Source organism: Carassius auratus, chromosome 2 (genome assembly GCF_003368295.1).
Source record: "Carassius auratus strain Wakin chromosome 2, ASM336829v1, whole genome shotgun sequence".
NCBI classification, from domain to species: domain Eukaryota; kingdom Metazoa; phylum Chordata; class Actinopteri; order Cypriniformes; family Cyprinidae; genus Carassius; species Carassius auratus.
The window spans coordinates 2,773,259-2,792,365 of NC_039244.1; the positions used below are offsets into that span (position 1 = coordinate 2,773,259).

The 19,107-nt window shown below is 34.3% G+C and overlaps 1 protein-coding gene across 9 annotated transcripts; it reads left to right on the top strand.

Annotated features, from left to right (window-relative positions):
- Positions 1–1,631: 1,631 nt before the first annotated feature.
- LOC113112446 (ran-binding protein 3-like) lies at positions 1,632–18,584 on the top strand. Of its 9 annotated transcripts, none has more exons than XM_026278070.1 (17): positions 1,632–1,678; positions 4,211–4,266; positions 5,280–5,316; positions 6,320–6,400; positions 6,509–6,580; positions 7,975–8,040; positions 9,755–9,868; positions 10,340–10,440; positions 11,589–11,705; positions 11,831–11,928; positions 12,006–12,081; positions 12,379–12,475; positions 13,787–13,911; positions 14,354–14,474; positions 14,560–14,702; positions 15,564–15,759; positions 17,349–18,584. In XM_026278070.1, the coding sequence occupies exons 1-17, from the start codon at positions 1,657–1,659 to the stop codon at positions 17,390–17,392; spliced, it is 1,566 nt and encodes a 521-aa protein (XP_026133855.1). In that variant the 5' UTR covers positions 1,632–1,656; the 3' UTR covers positions 17,393–18,584. The 9 variants fall into 9 exon arrangements, with proteins under 9 accessions (XP_026133855.1, XP_026133830.1, XP_026133862.1 ...); XM_026278045.1 differs by lacking the exon at positions 17,349–18,584 and adding an exon at positions 16,130–16,250; XM_026278077.1 differs by lacking the exon at positions 17,349–18,584 and adding an exon at positions 16,130–16,250 and having other exon boundaries at positions 9,767–9,868.
- The last annotated feature ends 523 nt before the right edge of the window (positions 18,585–19,107 follow it).

Consider the following 19,107-nt stretch of genomic DNA (forward strand, 5'->3'; position numbering starts at 1 on the left):
AAAAAGGAATAAAAATGACTTATGTAACAAATAATTCTGTAATAGAATAAAACTGAAATAATAGCATAAATATTATTAATTACTAATATAATTAGTATTGATTAAGCTTACAGTAGACAATAGTTTTTTATTATCGTTATTTAATTAATATTGTCAGTAGATGCAACAAAACAGGAAAATGATTTGCAAATAATAAAAAATATATAATATTGTGATTAATACCTATTAAAATAATAATTAGGCATTGCAATATGTTACATAACATAATCTTTTTTGTAGCAATAATTAAAATGTTAGTGGATGCACCATGACATAAGATTTGGGTTTAAAAAACAAATTTTTACAGGAGATTCTTTTGCTCATCAATGCTGCATTTATTTGATCAAAAATACAGGAACAATGTAATATTGTGAAATATTATTATGATGTAAAATAACGTTTTTTTATTTAATATACATGAAAATCTAATTTATTCCTGGGATTTGCAGCTGTATTTTCAGCATCATTCCTCCAGTCTTCAGTGTCACATGATCTTCAGAAATTATTCTAATATGATGATTTTTTTTTTTTTATCAGCGCTGGGAACCGTTTTTGCTGCTTAATATATTTTTTTTTTTACCTGTGTTACTTTTTTCATGATTCTTTGATGATTAAATAGTTAAAAAGAAGAGCATTTATTTAAAATAGAATATTTTCTATACACACTACTGTTCAAACGTTTAGGGTCAGTACGTTTTTATTCTTTCTTTTTTTTTTAAGAAATTAAAACTTCTATTCAGCAAGATGTATTAAATTGAGATTTATTTTGTTAGAAAATATTAACATTTTGAATAAAAGTTCTTCTTTTTAACGTTTTATTCTTTTAAACTTATATATATATATATATATATAAATAATAATATATATATATATATATATATATATATATATATATATATATATATATATATATATATATATATATATATATATATATATATATATATATATATATATATATATATATATATATATATATTTGGCAGCACAACTGTTGCCAGTATTGACAATTCTAATAAATCAGCATATTAAAATGATTTCTGAAGGATCATATCACACTTTATACTGAAGTACTGGCTGATGGAAATTCAGCTTTGCATCACAAAAATAAATTATATTTTAAATTATATTAAAATAGAAACAATTAATTTATGTCGTAATAAGATTTAGTAAGATTACTGTTTCTTTTCTGGATTTTTGATAAAATAAATGCAGCCTTGATGAGCAGGAGATACTTCTTTAAAAAACTTTATAAAAGGGAAATAATGTTTAATAACAGTAAATAGTGATGAATAACTAAATATTATAATAATCATTACGCAACATGATACGTTAATCGTTTTTTATAATAGTGATTCATACCGTTGGTACAAGCAACAAGACATTGTAGAGGAAAATAATATTTTAGAGCGATAATCAGCAAGTTGTTATAATATGATGAATGTTATTAGGCATTATTTACATTGTAATTTTAGTTAAACATTATATATATTATTTTTGACATAAATGGTAAAGATTTCTTGTAAAATGACTTATATTCACATTTAAATTCAGCTGCTTTGTGAGATAAAGCGCACTAGTGCCGCGGTGCATTGTGGGTGTTCACGGAGAAGTAAAATGGCGGACTTGGCGAACGAAGGTAGGCGATCGTGTGAATCCGCACAATGAGTGAAATAAAGCAAACAGACCGCCACCATGAGCCGTACACCCCATAATAGTGTCGGTTAGAGTGCCGCGCGCGTTTGTGACGCGACCCCCGCGCTTCCGCGGCTCTGAGGACGTGTGTGTGTATGAATGTTTAGCTCAAGTTAGCCGATGAGTGTGTTAGCTTCGCGGGCTAAGCAGCGCACTGACAGACCGTGTGTGTGTGTGTGTGTGTGTGTGTATATATATATATGTGTGTGTGTGTATGTATATGAGTGTGTGCGTGTATGAATGTGTCAATTAGAGTGTGTTATGAAGCTAACGGACTATCTCCTGGCCTCTTGGTGTGTTTCTCTTTTTGAAATTTTTAGGCGGGTTGAAACGCTAACTGTAAAATAACGTTTAATTTAATGCGTGATCGCAATGAATTCAAGAATGACGCTTTTCTGTCTTTAACATATGTATCTTTAGCGTACAGTTAAACATGTAGATATGAGGCATAAATGTATTCGATGTATTCTGATGGCATCTTTATGTATTAACACTAGTAGGATGTGTTTTTTTATTGTAATCGTGGCTTATGAGCTTAGACTACTAATTTACCTCTAGCCTGTCAGGATCGGTGATGTGTGAACCGTTTTTAATGATTATTCATCCTTATTGAGGCAGTCCAGTGTTTAAAATTAAACAAATACTGAAACGAAAGCAAATGGTGGGTGGGGTAATGTAGCGAGTTGCTCAACTAGTGGTTGGTTTCGATGTGATTTGGACGCGTTGTCATCTGTTGACGTTATTCTGATATTTGCGTCGATTAATAGTCGGGAACCGGGATCTGGAGCAGGTGGCGGTGGTTCGTTCTCGGAGAAGCCGCTTGTTGGTGATGCTCACGCGGCTCGTGGTGTTACCGGGCTCCGCTGCCTGAGCTAATGCAGGCCCGCGCACTCACCCTCCTCCTGCTCCGGGGTGAAATGCAACCCCATGCACACATGATTATTTTTTTTGCCTTTAGGGGGAAATGTCCTTCAGGGGAGCAGCCTTGAGTGGTGAGATCACCCTTCGGTGGAAGCCTCAACCCTTGACCTAATTACAGTGATGTGCAGGTTTACATGAGCCACCCAGATGACTTGTTTTGGGGAAAGCAGTTGTTTACATATGCACGTGTGCTGTTGCACTCTTTACTGGTTAGCAAATCATCTTCAGAAGGCCTTGCATTCTTCCTCATGAGTGATTGTTGCCGTCCAGTTTTGTTGCTGTCAAAGTCCTGCAGCTAAAAATACTAGAAGTGTGAGCCTGGTCACGTGACTTTGTTTATTTACGAAGCATGACGGTCATTTCAAAGCCTTTTAATTGAGCCAGGAGTGTCTAGTGTTGTGTTGTTTTGCTTGAGATAAGATAACGTCTTTGTCTTCCGGTGACTGGTTACTAACCCCAGTTGATCAGATTACCAGAGGCTTGTGATGGCAAGAAATGATATCAGACAACGAGACTATTCAGAAAATATATGAAAAGACATTAAAAAAGAAAACTATGTCTTGGAAGAATTGTTGAATTTTTATCACTGATTAAACTGAAAGAAGTTTTCTTTTTTCAGTACTGTTGTTGTTTCTGGTATGTTTTTATATAATCGTTTAAGAATATGTTATAATTGTTGTAAATTATTTATTAAAATTGTATTGTTAATGTTGCTAAATGTTGGTTTCATTTCGGTAACAGATATGGTTTACCTTTCGTCATGATTATAATTATTTATTATAGCATTTGTGAAAATGCCACCAGTATAAAACTTTACTTATTCTTATTATTTTATTTTATTATTCATATTTTTTCTACAATTTTGGATAAAGAGTTTGGATAAAGAGTCGAGAGTTGAAACATCTTTTGTCAATTTATTATTGTTATTATTTTTAATAATAGGCTTAGGCTACTGGAGGCCGTGTGTTAGTTATTTTATAGTTGTTTGCAAGCATTTTTATGCATGACTCAAATGCCTTTTCAGAGTTTTAATTAAAACATTGAGTATATTTTCTTCATATTGCATGTTTAATTTTTTCTTTTTTTTATTATGAGTGAAAATTGAATATTTTCAGTGCATGGTAAAATGTGTTTTAGTATCTGTCTACAGACAAAGCTGTCAGTTGATTTTGATGATAAAAAAAAACTGACCTAGTAGGCATGGTTAACTCTGATCTATGGCTGTTTAGTTAAACTAAGATGTTACATTGGATGTTGGGTTCATTTGGTAAGTTTGCGTCAGTCCCTATCCTCAAATAAACCATTTTAGGAAATGACCTATTTTGTGAATGATTATCTTGTGACTTTGGATGTTTGTGTGTGATGTAGGGAAAACTTGGATTGATCAGAACTATAACATTGATACACTGCAGCAGAGCAGTTTTCTGGTTTGTCTGAATGAAAATTTGAGTTGAAATATCAGCTTATTGAGCAGGATTGTGGAAAGGCATACGTGTTTTATATCTATTTGAGCTATGTTTCCTACCAATTCTCTTTCTGTTTTTCTTTTTAACAGAGAAGCCTGCCATAGCTCCTCCAGTGTTTGTGTTTCAGAAGGACAAAGCACAGAAGGTTTGTTGATATGATGTTTTACTTCTGTTTTTAATTTCATCATAAAAAACTTACCATGCACATTTCCTTATTTGACAACAATAGCAGCAGGAAGACCAATAAAATTAACAATAGGCAGAGAGAGAGAGAGCAAGAATTGATGTTCAGTTCACCCAAAAATGAAATTTGTCTTTATTTACTTACCCTCAAGTTGTTATAAACCTATTTCAGTTTCCTTCTCCTGCTGAACACAATAGAAGATATTTTGAAGAATGTTAGTAACCAAACAGTTGACGGTAGCCATTGACTAACATTGTATTTTTTTATCATACTATGGATGTCAATGGCTACAGTCATTACTCAAAATACATTGTGAAATTTCTGCTCTGCTAGATTCAACAAACAGCATTGCAAATTTTAAACACACGTGTCCACCATGTTCTCAGCCAACAGGAAGTCCTACTAAAAAAACTCAAGCCTTTTGTTGCGATTGCGTCTCTATTTGGTGGCTAAGAAATGAGGTGCTGCAGCTTTATGTGTTGTTTTTAGCAGCTTTGGCATTGTGAATTATCTAGTTGCCAACTAAACAAACCCCCTTTTCATAATAGCCGGAGGATGTTATGATGGAAGACACTTAGTGGGAAATATTAAACTTATCTTTTGAGTTTTATAACAATAACTAAAAAGACATTTTTCAATAAACACTCCGGTGAGGCATGAAATTATCACCTGGTACCTGACAAATTTCAGCATTGGCAAGTAATTTCACCAACTCAGTTGGCCAATTTGTCTGGCAGTGAGATGAATTTCAGCTGCTGACTGACTAATACTGATATAAATCACTCTCAGAATCTGATTTCCCCCGAAGCAGTTTAAGCGAATTAAACAGCATTTCGATTTTGGCTTTTAGTGAGAAATTATTTGAAAACGGGGCTGTTTAAGATGTTGTTTTCCCCTTGTACAGTGTGTTTCTCTGTAATGTAGTCCAGCTCTGCATGACCAAATACATTTATTTATGTTTTTGTCTGTTCCAGAGATCCGCAGATGGGTCGAGCGCAGAGGATGGAGACGGTGAGTTTGAAAAGGTTTTGTTTCCAGTAATGCACCAAAGTGGAAATTATTTGCGGCTAAAAATTCAGGATGTATTGGGCCAAAAACTGAATATGCAAATTTTGAATTCACACTTATGCTGTGTAATAGTATGCTTCAGTCAGATGCTCATTTGATACCCAGTTTGGATCCCAAAAGCAACACGAAAAAAAAAACATTCAGACTGATTTGTGTATGACAAAAGCACATTGTCCCTTACAATATATTACATTAGATGTTACTCTCACTGTCTTTACAATGCATGGGACAGACAAATGGATGTGTGCATTTATCAATCAGTATCCCAGAGGTGTGTCTTGGAAAATGCTAATATGTGTGTTGTAATATTCATTTACATTGAATTATAATTGTGTTTGCATATTGACCGCAGCATTCTTGCCATGGACTTGCATTGAAGTCACATGCAGTCTGCCTTTGCTCCAATTGGTTTTACTCCATTGCTTTTGCTTTTAAAGTTGGCAAAAATGATGATGAATTGAAATAAGAAAATAAGAATTGAGATTTTAGTTTGGGGTTTAATGCACCATTATTTATTCCTGAAAAATATCATAATGCAGTATTTGTTATTCTGAAAACAAAACATTTAACAGCTGAAAACAGAAATATTGACATGGAGCAAAAGCAGCATGTACATGCAATGATGCAATGATGAGGTTTTGCTGGAAAGGAACTTGTATATTGATATGTGATGAGATGCAGACAGTGAGATACTAACACAGCGTTTGATGAAATATATTGTAGGACACAGATGTGCCTGTATCATCCAGATATCAGTAATTTTTAGCTCATTTGTTATTGTTAAAGGCACATCAGCTGAAGGTAAAACCCAGTGTAGTTAACATTATCAGAATGCTTAATGATTGCAAAAGGATCATTTAAATAGAGCACATTCAGTTCTCCAGAATTGAAGTGCTTCACTAGTTGTAGTTTCTGAACGGTCTATTGATTTAATTGTGTTCTCCAGATTCAGATCGAGATGAGTACTGTCCTCCAGTAAAGAGAGAGAGGACCTCATCTCTGACCCAGTTCCCCCCATCACATTCAGGTGAGTCTGTAGCCAGTTCGAAGTATTACTTTGTTGATTTTTACTGAAAGTGTTACACTCCCATCTGACCCTCTCTTCCTTTCATGCTTTCTTTGTCTCCTGCTACAGTTCCCAAGAATAATATCTTCATGCCCTCAAGTTTATGTCAGTCTCCAACTGGTAATTCAGACTCGGAGCCAGGTAAGAACCAACTTTCTTTTCAACGCTCTGGAAAAAGTTTAATATGCAACTGTGGAGGAGGGTTTTGGACCAATGAGATTTCACAGTGAGTGAATACAAATAGAAACCAAAACTGGCAGAAAAACGTCTTCGTTTGGGTTCATGACTCTTCAGCTTTTTTGTTTGGATTGGAAAAAAAATATTTTTACTCAAGTTTCAGAGTAATCGACTGTTCAAATGAGAAACACAAATTCATAGTTCTTTAAATCTGTCATAGGCGATCCTTTATTTAAACATTATCTGTGGTCAGAGGACTTCTCTGGTAGTTTTAAAAACAGTTTGCAATGATATTGATCAAAATCTAAAAATACTTTTTTTGCTTATTTTGGCCGTCACTAGATGCTTCATCACGCCAGTCTCCGTCTGGACATCTGTTACTCAGTGTAATTTACAGGGTTCTGTGGCCGTCCACAGCTTTTGTCATATTTGACAGACTTAGGCTTTGTTTACGATGCACACATCCAATTTGGTTTTCAGATATGAGCTCCAGGAGTGACTGTCTGCATTATTTTTCACATGCTGAAGTGGTTTGGAGTGGGTTTGTAAACATAAAAAAATCTGTTTTTGGGATGCATTATAACGAAAGTATAATGACATTTTTTAATGTGATCTCAAGATATTTTTTTATTTATGCATGTGTGTACACACACACACACATATATTCATAAATAGTTTATTTATTGTCTACTGTATAAATTAAATGTATTATAAAATGCTCATTGTTAAAAATATTTTCAATGTAATTTATAAAATCACATCAGTGTATGAATTACATTTTATTAATACATTCAGAAATGTAAAATACCAATAAATAACATATAAGATTAAAATGTATGTAAATGTTTTATAATACAAACACATACACACACAGTTATGGTGAAGATTTAACATACACTTTGCCGTATCTGTTAATCATTTTACCAAAAGCACACTAAACCCAAATGTGTATCTGCTGCTGTCAGGAATGTGCTTCAAGAAGTCCAGAGGCCTGTGGGGGGGACTAAGGTCTAACAGGAAGTGGTCAGATCCGTTTTGATCCTGTAGATATGAGGCACAGCGATGAGGGCCCAACAGACATGTGTGTGCTATGTAGCTCATACTGCCTACTGTTTTTAAAAAACATGAAGCTGTATGCATCTAAAAAAAAAAATTTCTGTTTTGTTTTTTCCCAAATTTCTTATGGAAAAGCACTAGACCTTCCTTTGCATTGTAGTGGAGAAAAAGCTTGTCTTATTCTTGACCGATCTGTTTGAGGTAGTGTTGTGTCCTCATATGGATGAAGTTTGAGTGTTTGTTTAGCTGAGAGCTCTTGGTTTATCATCTTAAACGTTTACGCTTCTGTTTGTGTGTTTCAGAGGAGAAGCCCGTCGGGTTCAGGTTGAAACCTCCCACACTCATTCATGGCCAGGCCCCAAGCGCAGGTAAGATTAACTCATTCCTGCTTTTACTACATTTCTACATCTAAACACACATGCAAATCATGAATGTGCTCTTTAGAGAAGGAAAGATTAGGGAATTTACTCACAATGGGTCGGACTGTAAAGCTCCCTCTTTCAGTATTTTTATTTTTTTTTATATAAAAAGTAATCTTGTGCTTTTGAAAGCTCCCTAAATAGATTAAGCCGAATTGCTTAAATGTTCAGCTATTCAAATAGATCTTGCTTAGAACATTATTTAGAATTTATGGGCTATTTTATATTATTATTATTGTTGTTATTATTTATAATGTTAGTAATACGTTTTTTTAATCTAATATTTAATTTTAGCTTTATTTCAAATAAAAAAATATGATAAGTTTTAAATTATAATTCAATTTTAATTAGTTTTAGTCAACTACAGCGACAATGGCTTAGAAAGCTTTTTCATATATTAAAACATCCCATTGCATGAGAATTGCAATTAAAGATTTTTATTTGATCATCAAACATTGGTGTGTGCTTTTTTGCTTAGGGATGCACCGATAAAAAAATTTCAGAACCGATCCGATAACAAAAATCAGATGTGGATCCGACACAGCACAGGTTTATTTATATAATTTCTATACCTCTGTGTGTTGACCTAATCATCACTGTTTTGTGTGTTAAACAAAGTCAACTTCATTATACAGAAAAATAACAAATGAGGAAATGCATAATCATAATCTATGAAAAAAACCTATTATAATCTAGTTTAGTGGCAGCAAAAGTTAATATAGAATTTTTTTTAATAAATTCTAAACATTAAGTGAAAAAACATTATTTAGTGGGCAACAAATAAAGTGAAGGACTAAATCTGGTAAAATGTTACACATTGCTCTTAATATTGTTGAAAAACAAGTAAATATATTTAGACAAATATATATACTGTAAAATTAAGACTTTTTTTTTGTTTTTGTTTAATGTATAGCATGGTAATGAGGCAGCCACACATGATAGATATGACAGAACAAGAAAGGCTATTTCTAATCTTTTAATTGCGCAAAAGTATTATAATATAAAAGGCTCCAGTATGGAGCAGCACACAGCTCTTATGCACATCCCGTGTGCAGAATGATGCTCTTGAAGCAACAGTCACAGCACGCTGCGCTCCACATAGAAAAGTTCAAAGCACAAAGGGAAGAGATATTGATGCGTAGTGTATTATATATGTGCGATAGTCTTTTCTTTGAACAGTTTTACATTTCAGTTCCTGTGTGTGTGAAAAACAGTTCCTAGTGCTATGATCTAATAGACAAAGTAACATGCTTTAGAAACAGCACTGAACTCCAGCAAGATAAAGTCCTCGTATGCAAAAAAAACTAATCTTTATCTACAGATCAAGTATAATAATAGAAACATTGTATCATTTTGGAGAGAGTTGTCATAAGTGAATGCGACACACAGTTTGAATGCTGAATGAATGACAGCTGCAGAAGAGTTACTTAATTGACTTAAAAACTTAAATATTCCTTTGTAACTCACATTAAACGGTTTCAGAACACTTAGAATAAAGTGCATGGAAACTTAACAGTAACATAATTCTATATGCGCAAAATCGTCTCGTCTGACCGATAACCGATCCGGTAGAAAATGGAGTATCGATACCGATACTGAGAATCAGATCGGTGCATCCCTAGTTGTGCTGCGGCATTTGGTTTCTGATTCAATCCGTTAGTAGGTTGTTTTCCAGGCGTTCCCAGTCAGAAGCCCAAAGAACAGCAGCGCAGTGTTCTGAGACCAGCCGTTTTACAGGCTCCTCCGGCCAAAACCCTCACAGAACCCGTCAAGACCAGTACGTACATCTCGTATAATGCTCCCTGCTGGCTTTCACAGCAACACAATCTGTAGAGCTCTCAGTCTGTTCTGTATAGATTCAGATTTCAGGCTCATTTTGTGCGTGGAACGATGTAATTCTCAAGTCAAAACTACCCAGGTTTCCTGAAATCTATTGTATTTTTTTTTTTATTTGGTTGAATGTTTTAACGGGCTACTTAATTCCCCCCAAAAATTGTCTAAAATCTACAGAATACGAAAAATAAACTTTCATGTGAATATTGTGAGAAATAAGTGATTATTTCAGTTCATTCTCATTATTAGGGTACATTATTTGTATATATATTGTCCATCAGTCACCTATATTAGTCGTCTAGTGGACGTTTCGGGTGACCCCTAGTAGTCATGACTCAGGACCGTGATACCCCGAGCTGGGAACGTGTGTTGATCGTGTGATGCTGTGAGTTTACGCCATTGTTTTCAATCGCAGACTCCAGCTGTGGAACAAACGGAGTGGGGAAGTTTGGAGATTCATCATCAGAAAGCCGATCTGTTTTCCTGAACAACACAGAAAGCTCGGACAAATCACCGGTGAGGACATACTGCACAAACATCTGAGATGGAAACGCTTGATAGATAAACCACAGCTAATTGCACATCTCGTAAATATCAGCGTCACCTGTAGTCATCGCTCATGGGCGCTTAGTAATTCATAACGGATGACTAATAAATATGACTGGAGGAGATTCTGGTCTGATCTAGTTCCAGCATTAATGCAGTTTCATTCTAGAGTTAATTATCTTGGTTTTCAGCAGCAGGATTGTGGTATAATCGTGCTGAACTCTTGACATTTAGAAGGTGTTTCGCTTTTAGAATTATGAAATATTTATTATGTGACTTCACTGAATTAGGCTTAAATATCTTGACAAATCTTTGCAATATAATCTTACAAGTGCATTTTTGGGAGACTCTGTACAAACTCATATTTCTATGCATTGTAAGTAGTCTGTTTTACTGTAATGACAATCTCAGTGTTTTACATTTCATGCTATCAGAATTTCATCCATATAAATATAGAAATATTTTGTGCTCAGTTTGAGGTGTTTTTTTTTTCCTTCCTTGAGTATGAGCTCTATATTCTCACTATATTATAGAGGGTTTCTGTGGGTCTAAGAAAGTATTAATTCACCCTTCCAGAAAAATGAAGGCTTTAAAAAGGCCTAAACACCCTTAAGTCAAGATACATTTACTTTAGATGCCATCTGGACATATAAAGAAATAGAACTGATGAGTTCATGCTTGAAACAAGAACAAATGTCTATAAACGGGGAATTAAGTTGATTCTTCTAAACCTATTGACAGATATTTGTCTTGGTTTTAAAATAACTCCCTTTATTTTGATCAATTTCTCAGAAAACAAGACTTCTTAATGTATTTTGACTCTTTAGACATTTGCACTAAAAAATTGACAAAAATACTGATTAAGAACAGCACCTTTTAGCAGTGTAGTAATGAAAGACCTTTACATTTAGAGACTAGAATGATGTATTGTTTTCCATTCAGTATTTTCCTTTAATCATCTTTCAGTTTTGGTCTTAAGTCTTATTTGCCTTCATAAAACGTACAGAAACGCTCTTCCTATAAGAGTCCTAAAAGCCTAATGTATCCAGTGTATTCACAAAAGTCCTAAAAACCAACAGACTTGTTGCCGGATCTGCATTAATTGTGTTCCTTTGCAGAAGCGGGAGAAGGAAGGAGAAGAAAATGGAGGTGGACAGAAAGTGGACGGCAGTCAGAAGGAATGTGCAGTGGACTCATCGTTTGTGTTCGGGCAGAATATCAAAGAGCGAGCGAAGGTCAGCGCTGACTCACTGCTGCATCGGTTTCATTCTTTATTCTAGGAGCAAATTGGCACAAAAGAAGTTCCCAAGGAGTGTTTGTGTTTATTCTTCGATTCTGTTACTGTGTTTTTCTTGAGCAGTTGGATGAAAACAGCACATCCAGTGACTCAAAAGACTCCACACAAGATTCTCAGTCTGGCCGCACTAATTATTTTTTACAGTACATGGGCAGCGCTAGGTAACGATTCAGTAGAGCTCTGTGAATATGTTCGCTTTCTCTGGCCTGGGTAAATCTGCTTCTGTTTGCTCTTACAGCTCCAACAATGCCACCAACAGCTCGGATAAAGGCTCCAAGTTTGTTTTTGGCCAGAACATGTCTGAGAGAGTTCTGGTGAGTGGATACCATCACTAGTTTGGACATTCTTTTGCCTTTTCAGCTTTTAAATGTAGCATTTGAAGGAACAGTTTACCCAAAAATAAAAAACATTTACTCCTCCTTTTGTTTTGCCTCAAAAAGAAGTTTAGCAGAAAGTCCAAGCTGCTCTTTTCCATTCAACTAAAGTAGGAAGTGACTAAATATTTAGTTTTTAGCATGGTTGAACTATTTCTTGATTTCAACACCAGTGTAAACCCAGTAAATGGATCATCAGAGGTGTATAAAGATAGTTTTGTATGGGAATGCTTTCAGAGCCCCCCAAAAGGAGGCGAGGCATCCGTCGAGGTCAGTAAAGACTGTTCAGCTCCAGCGTCAGAGCCATCATCACAAGAGGCCACACCTGAGAAAAGTAGGTACTCAACTCTATTTTACACAGTGTGTGTATAAATAACACACAATTCAGGGTTTCCAGAGCTCTTTGAAAGTCTTAATTTTAGCTAGGTGTCAAATTTAATGCCCTAAAGTCTCTTAAATGGTACAAGAAAGTCTTAGTTATGATTTCGGGAGCTCTTAAATTTGGGGACGGAAAGACAAGAATTCGATACAGCTCAATGTGATGATTAAACGTAAACTGCTGTGTTTCTGTCGTTCCAAAAGCGCCTCCTACTGGCAGCTGTTGAGTTTGCATTTTCAATAAGCCTGTCTGCTGGTTTTGTTCATGTTTTACACAGAGTTGTAGATGTGAACCGGTCATCAAATCTAAACAATTAAGACCCTAAGATATATATTTATATTTTATTTAATCTATATAGTAATTGATTGATAATAATTGTTTAAATTAATATAATTGATACTTTTGACTATTACTTAAAAAATTGTTTAAAGGCTGAAATGTTAAGTTTATCATTTTATAAAGCTTTTAGTTTTCATGAAAACATGTATCTGAACTATGTCATGTTTTTACAGTTTAATATGTTTTCATTGATATTGCCCTACCTTGCTCTATAGTATTAATTTTATTGGTGAAGGTCTTAAAAGTCATAAATTTTGATTTGAAAAATCCTGAAGATACCCTGCAATTATATCCATATATCTTTTAAGTACAATTTATTATTTATATATCATCTTTTTTATACTATTTATGTAATTGTATGTTTTATACTTATATACATCTTATTAGATATATGTTTGTTTATATATATATATATATATATATATGTGTGTGTGTGTGTGTGTGTGTGTATGTGTGTGTTTGTTTATATATTGTTTGTATACATATGCATTCTTCTGTTTATATTTTTATGCATTGTTTTATATGTACATATACTATAAAAAATAATAATAAAATAAATTAAAATGATTGAACAATTTGATTTAAAAAATTTATTTAAAATGCATTTAAGTAAATTGAAGTGAATATACAAGATATGTATATCTATGATTTATTTATTTTTCAGTAAGCATAAAAAACATTACTTGATGCTGAGAACATTTTAATACCTGATTACATGTATGTTTGAAATTTGTACTTTCCAAAATCACACTGTTTGGCTCATTGAATATTAAATCAGTTATGGGACCAGATGCTCTGGGATTAGTCAATGCAGTCTTGCTCTAATGTTCATGAGTCAAGCCTTCACCATGATAGGCATGTCTGCTGCGTTCAGTTCATCCTGAGCTGTTGAAGTGATGTTTTTCTCTCTGTGTGTGTGTGTGTCAGATCACAATGCAACGGAGTCTCTGGAAGAGTCCGCAGCCGCGTACACCAAAGCCACTGCCAAGAAGTGCATTCTGGAGAAGGTGGAGGTCCGTACAGGAGAGGAGGCGGAAAGCAACGTTTTACAGGTCAGATCAGGTTTACAAGGCGTTCAGCATAGCAGTCACAACAAAAGTCAACACAATTTAGAAAAAGAAACTTAAGAAGCACTTTAAGGATTAGTCTATCCCCATGTCATCCAAGATGTTCGTGTCTGTCTCTTCAGTCGCAAAGAAATGAAGGTTTTAGAGGAAAGTTTCCGGAAAGTTTCACTCCGGACCAACGGGTTGAAGGTCCAAATTGCAGTTTCAGTGCAGCTTCAATCTAGTGAAACAATCAGTCATTTTTAATAATATACTTTTTAACCAGATACGCTCATGTTGCATTAGCTCTACTAGCCTACAGATGAGTTTCATAGAGCTTGAGTTGAATTGACCCGAAACATTCCTTTAATCTGCACAGGCCTGTTTTTTTTTCTCCGTTAAACTTTGATGTCCTGATAATGGTCTGATTGTGTCTGTCTTTCCACAGATGCAGTGCAAGTTGTTTGTGTTCGATAAACCAGTTCAGTCGTGGGTGGAACGAGGCCGCGGTCTGCTCAGACTTAACGACATGGCGTCCACCGATGATGGCTCGCTACAGTCGAGATTAGGTAGGAGCAGCGTCGGTCCACTCGCTTTTCTTTAGAGGAGCTGAAATGTCTTGATGTTCCTCATCTGTGTCCGTCTGTCTCTTAGTGATGCGCACGCAGGGCAGTCTGCGATTGATCCTCAACACCAAGCTTTGGCCGCAGATGCAGGTGGATAAAGCCAGTGAGAAGAGTGTTAGAATCACAGCCATGGACACTGAGGACCAGGGCGTCAAGGTCTTCCTCATATCGGTAGGATGGACAACTCCTTAACACAGGACATGCTTAGGTTTTTAATTGTTTGTCTGATAAATAATGCAACAGTTTAAAAAGCAACTCTGGTATCAGGTTTTACTGTTCACAGAAAACAGGAATTTTTTCAAAAATTTTAGGCAATGAATAAATATTTAAAATGTACTTGTTATCATACAATAACATACATACATATGTGTGTGTGTGTGTGTTTAAAATTTATTTGTATTATATTTAAGTAACAGATATATAAAATGTATTTATTTTAGATAAAATTAATAATTTTAAATGTTTTAAATATTATCCAATTTTATATATATATATATATATATATATATATATATATATATATATATATATATATATATATATATATATATATATAATATAGTTCATTTTTAAATTACATTTATATTTTAATTTAAAATGCATTTTTTATATTTGTTTTAATTATACATTTTTTTATTTTAAACACGATTGAACATTTTATATTATATATGTTATATAATTACATAATTTTTAATGTTTACATATATTTTAAATTATTTACACATTTTTAAAAGTTTATTTTATTATGTATGCTTTTTTATTATGTGTGTGTGTGTGTGTGTGTGTGTTTATTTGGGGTTAGGGTTATTTCCTCATGTCTAATCAATAAAGATCCTTTGTTTACAGGTTTTAAAGTGATAAATTAGTGAAATTTTATAGATGTGTAGGAAAATATAAATTGTCTGGTTATTCTTAATTTTCAAATATTGAATCATATATATGTGATAGTTTTTCTTACCCATTCATCAGTGATCATGTCATGTATGTTAGTTTAGGGATCCCTGTATCATGGTGTAAGTTGTGTGTCTTCAGGCGAGCTCTAAAGATGCGGGTCAGCTGGCCGCGGCGCTGCATCACCGGATTCTGGCTCTGCGGAGTCGTGCGGAGCAGGAGACCGAGAGCACACCCGCTCCGGCCGAACCAGAGATCCCACAGTCAAACGAGGACGACAGCGACGATGACGAACCTGCTAACAACAGCAGCGGCACGGGGAACTCCACCGCCAGTGGTACGGACTCTTTACTTTACACGGGCTTGACCTGAACATACCACACATCAGACACTTAGCTTATTGTTTTAGATGCACTAAACTAGAGATGATCCAATAGTGATCAGTATTTCTTTTGATAAGGATAGTAACCAATAAATGGCTGAAATTAAATATAAATAAATTTTGTATATGTTCATTTTAGTGTAAATTCACTATACAGTTTACTCGCATAAATCAGTACTACAAACCAAATCTTTGCTGCATGATTGTTTATATCATTGCATGATGTAAACTATATTATCATCCAGCTCTGATCTGCTTAATGCAACTATAAGGCATGAAGACATTAACATATTCTAAACATCAACATCATGATTTTCTGTTTCAGCTAGATTCCAAGGCAACATTCCTTGTTTTCTTGATGTTCTAAACTTGATGTACTGAAATGTTCCTGTTTTATACTGTAAAGCTGTTTTGACACAATCTGTATTGTATAAAGTGCTATATAAGAAAAATAAAAGTGAAATAACTGAAATTTATATATTTTTTAAGAAACAAAATGTATGCACTTGACTAACACAGAAATGTACTGCATGAAAAATTACTATGTAAACAGAAACTAATTCACTATAATAGCATCCCAATGATAATACAATAACCTTGCTAAGAACTCAAATCAGTAGAATTTGAAGATATTCAATATTACAGTGATGCATTGTGAAATTCTGACAGATATTCATTGTAAAATCTGATTTATCATTACAATGCGGTTTCATTTTTCATCATTAGTAAAATACAATTGTCAACTTGAAATAACAATGAACAATATAAAGTATATGCACCATTTATTAATCTTAAAGGCAGGGTCGGTGATTTGGTCCCAAAACATTTTTTGTAATGTCAATTCACATCCCAATAGCAATCACTAAGTTAACTGCTCTAAATGTATTTATATCGTGTGTGGAAGGCATAGGATCATAAAATGTTTTGTCCAATCAGAGGATTATGATCCTGTCTGTCTGATGATGCGTCACCTTGTGTGTAGGAGGAGGCGTGGCTTTGGAGAGTGATGATGCAGAGAGGGCGGGATCTTACACTTTCAAAGCCTCTCCGAAAAATCACCTACCCTACCTTTAATGCTGTTTTCACCATTTTCTAATACAATTTTAAAAGTTGTAACATGCACTGTGAATAAATGAACAAATGGACTTTAATTAACAAAGATTAATCATATCTGCATAAAAAATTAAATGTATAACTTATTGTTAGATCATTTAAAAAGTGGGAGCCATTTTTACCACGATTTATGAGTTGTGTTAGTATTAAAGAATGTATTTAGATTGTTCCAGTGATGTTAAATACTTTTGACTTCAATAAAACCAGTTATTTTAGAATCATATATCTTTTTTTTTTGTGTGTAACATTAGCAAATGAGATCTGTAAATTTGATTATTAATATCCTAAATATTGAGTAATTAGAACATAACTAATGTAGACTGCTAACTGATAGGTGAACAATATACCATGCATTTCATGCTGTGATTGCATTGATCGTCTGCTGCTTTAGAGCATATTTTCTAAGTTAATGTTGACTTGTTTTCGTGCAGGTAACTGTGAGAACAGCGAGACCCCAGCCGCCGAGAGCACATAGCATCCTGACCCTCTGCCCGACCCACAGCCGCCCTCCGGGGTTTCAGCGCAGGCATCTCTGTGGACAGCCCCTTCGGACCGCAGCCGTGGACCCCTGGAGTGGAGTCTCTCTCACCCAAACTTCTGTTCTTCATTTCCCCCACCAACATTTATTGTAAATCTGGAGTTTTTTTTTTTTTTTTATCATTTCATTTGTTTTTAGTTTTTGTTTTTTCTTTCCTCTTGGACTGCAAATAAACAAATTAAAAAGACAACAAATAAGGAAAAGACAGAAAAAAAGAAGAAAAAAACAGACTTTTCCATGTATGGCTTTGGACTTGGTCGCTCATCATATTGATGAGCGTGAGGGTGTTTCTCTCTGTTTAAGACGTGGCTCTTCAAGACTGCAGTTTCTACCATGGGACCGTTTTTTACTCATTCTCTGTGTCTCTATCGCTCTCTCTTCTCATTGGCTCTCGGCTTAGTTAACTGGCCACATCATCGCGCTTATCGGCCAATCGGCTGGCCGGAAGCTCCACGGTCACCTGACCTCTGATGTGTTCTGTGTAGTTGTACCATTATTCCCAGCTGATTTCTGCCAGATTCACCAAGCGTCTCCTGGACAAGCTGACACTCTTACTAGTCTGTTAAGATGGTAGTTAGATTTCTCATTGGTGTTAACAAATAAAGGACTCAACGGGCACACGGACTCGTGTTGTAGTGAATCGCTTTCTACATCCGCCCCCTGTAAAAGAGAAAAATATCTTCACCCCAACGTCTCTTGAACATCCAATTGAGTTGTGTAGCTTAGTTTAGGGGCAAATAATGTTTATTTCTTTTCTTTTTTATGTAAAATGTAACCTTTAAAAGCAGCATCGGTATTTGTTTTTATTTTCCATATTCTGAGGGGTTTGTATTGTGTTGGCCTTTTTTTTAATGTTGATTTACTATATTAACTTTTTATCCATTTTCTTGTTATTTGGAGACGATTTGTCAGAAATGAAGATTTTCTTCTTGTGTTGGAAGTTTGAGTGCATTTAAACAGAAAAAAAAAAAACTTGTACCCTTGAATGTTCTGTAAATTTCTATGTGTATATTATCACTTACTAGCACACCATGTCTCTGAATTCCTTTACAAAATAAATAGTAATATCAAAGTAAAAAAAAAAAAAAAAGTTGAAACATTTGAAATAAAATTTTGTCTTATGTCAAAACGTGGGACTCTACTTCAGTTTCTCATATGGAATAATCTTTATTTTCTTAAAGAAGTGATGAAAAATTATAGCACAATGTGTTATTTGTGGATTAATTTTATATAAATGTTTATATGCAAACAATCCTTTTCCAAAGTTTGGGGTCATTATGATCTTTTGTCTCTTCTGCTCATCAAATCTACATTAATTTGATCAATAATACAGTAAAAACAGTAATGTGAAATATTTAAAATTGCTGTTTTTGTGAATATTTTGCTAAATATAATTTATTTCTGTGATCAAAGCTGTATTTTCAGCATCATTCCTCCAGTCTTCAGTGTCACATGGTCTTCAGAAATCATGATAATATTCTGATTTGCTGCTCAAGCAACATTTCTGATTATTATTATCAATGTTGAAAACAGTTGTGCTGCTTAACATTTTTATTTTCATGACTCATTGATGAATGTAAAGTTTAAAAGATCAGCATTTATTTGGAACGGGAATCTTCTGTGCGTATTATAAATGTAGTACATTAATAAAA

Bases quoted from the DNA above. Each gene is read 5' to 3' on its own strand.
- LOC113112446 (XM_026278037.1), top strand. From the start codon at position 2,699: ATGTCCTTCAGGGGAGCAGCCTTGAGTG. The intron at 6,401-6,508 runs GTGAGTCTGTAG...CTCCTGCTACAG, and splicing joins GTTCCCCCCATCACATTCAG to TTCCCAAGAATAATATCTTC. The intron at 11,706-11,830 runs GTCAGCGCTGAC...TTTCTTGAGCAG, and splicing joins ATATCAAAGAGCGAGCGAAG to TTGGATGAAAACAGCACATC.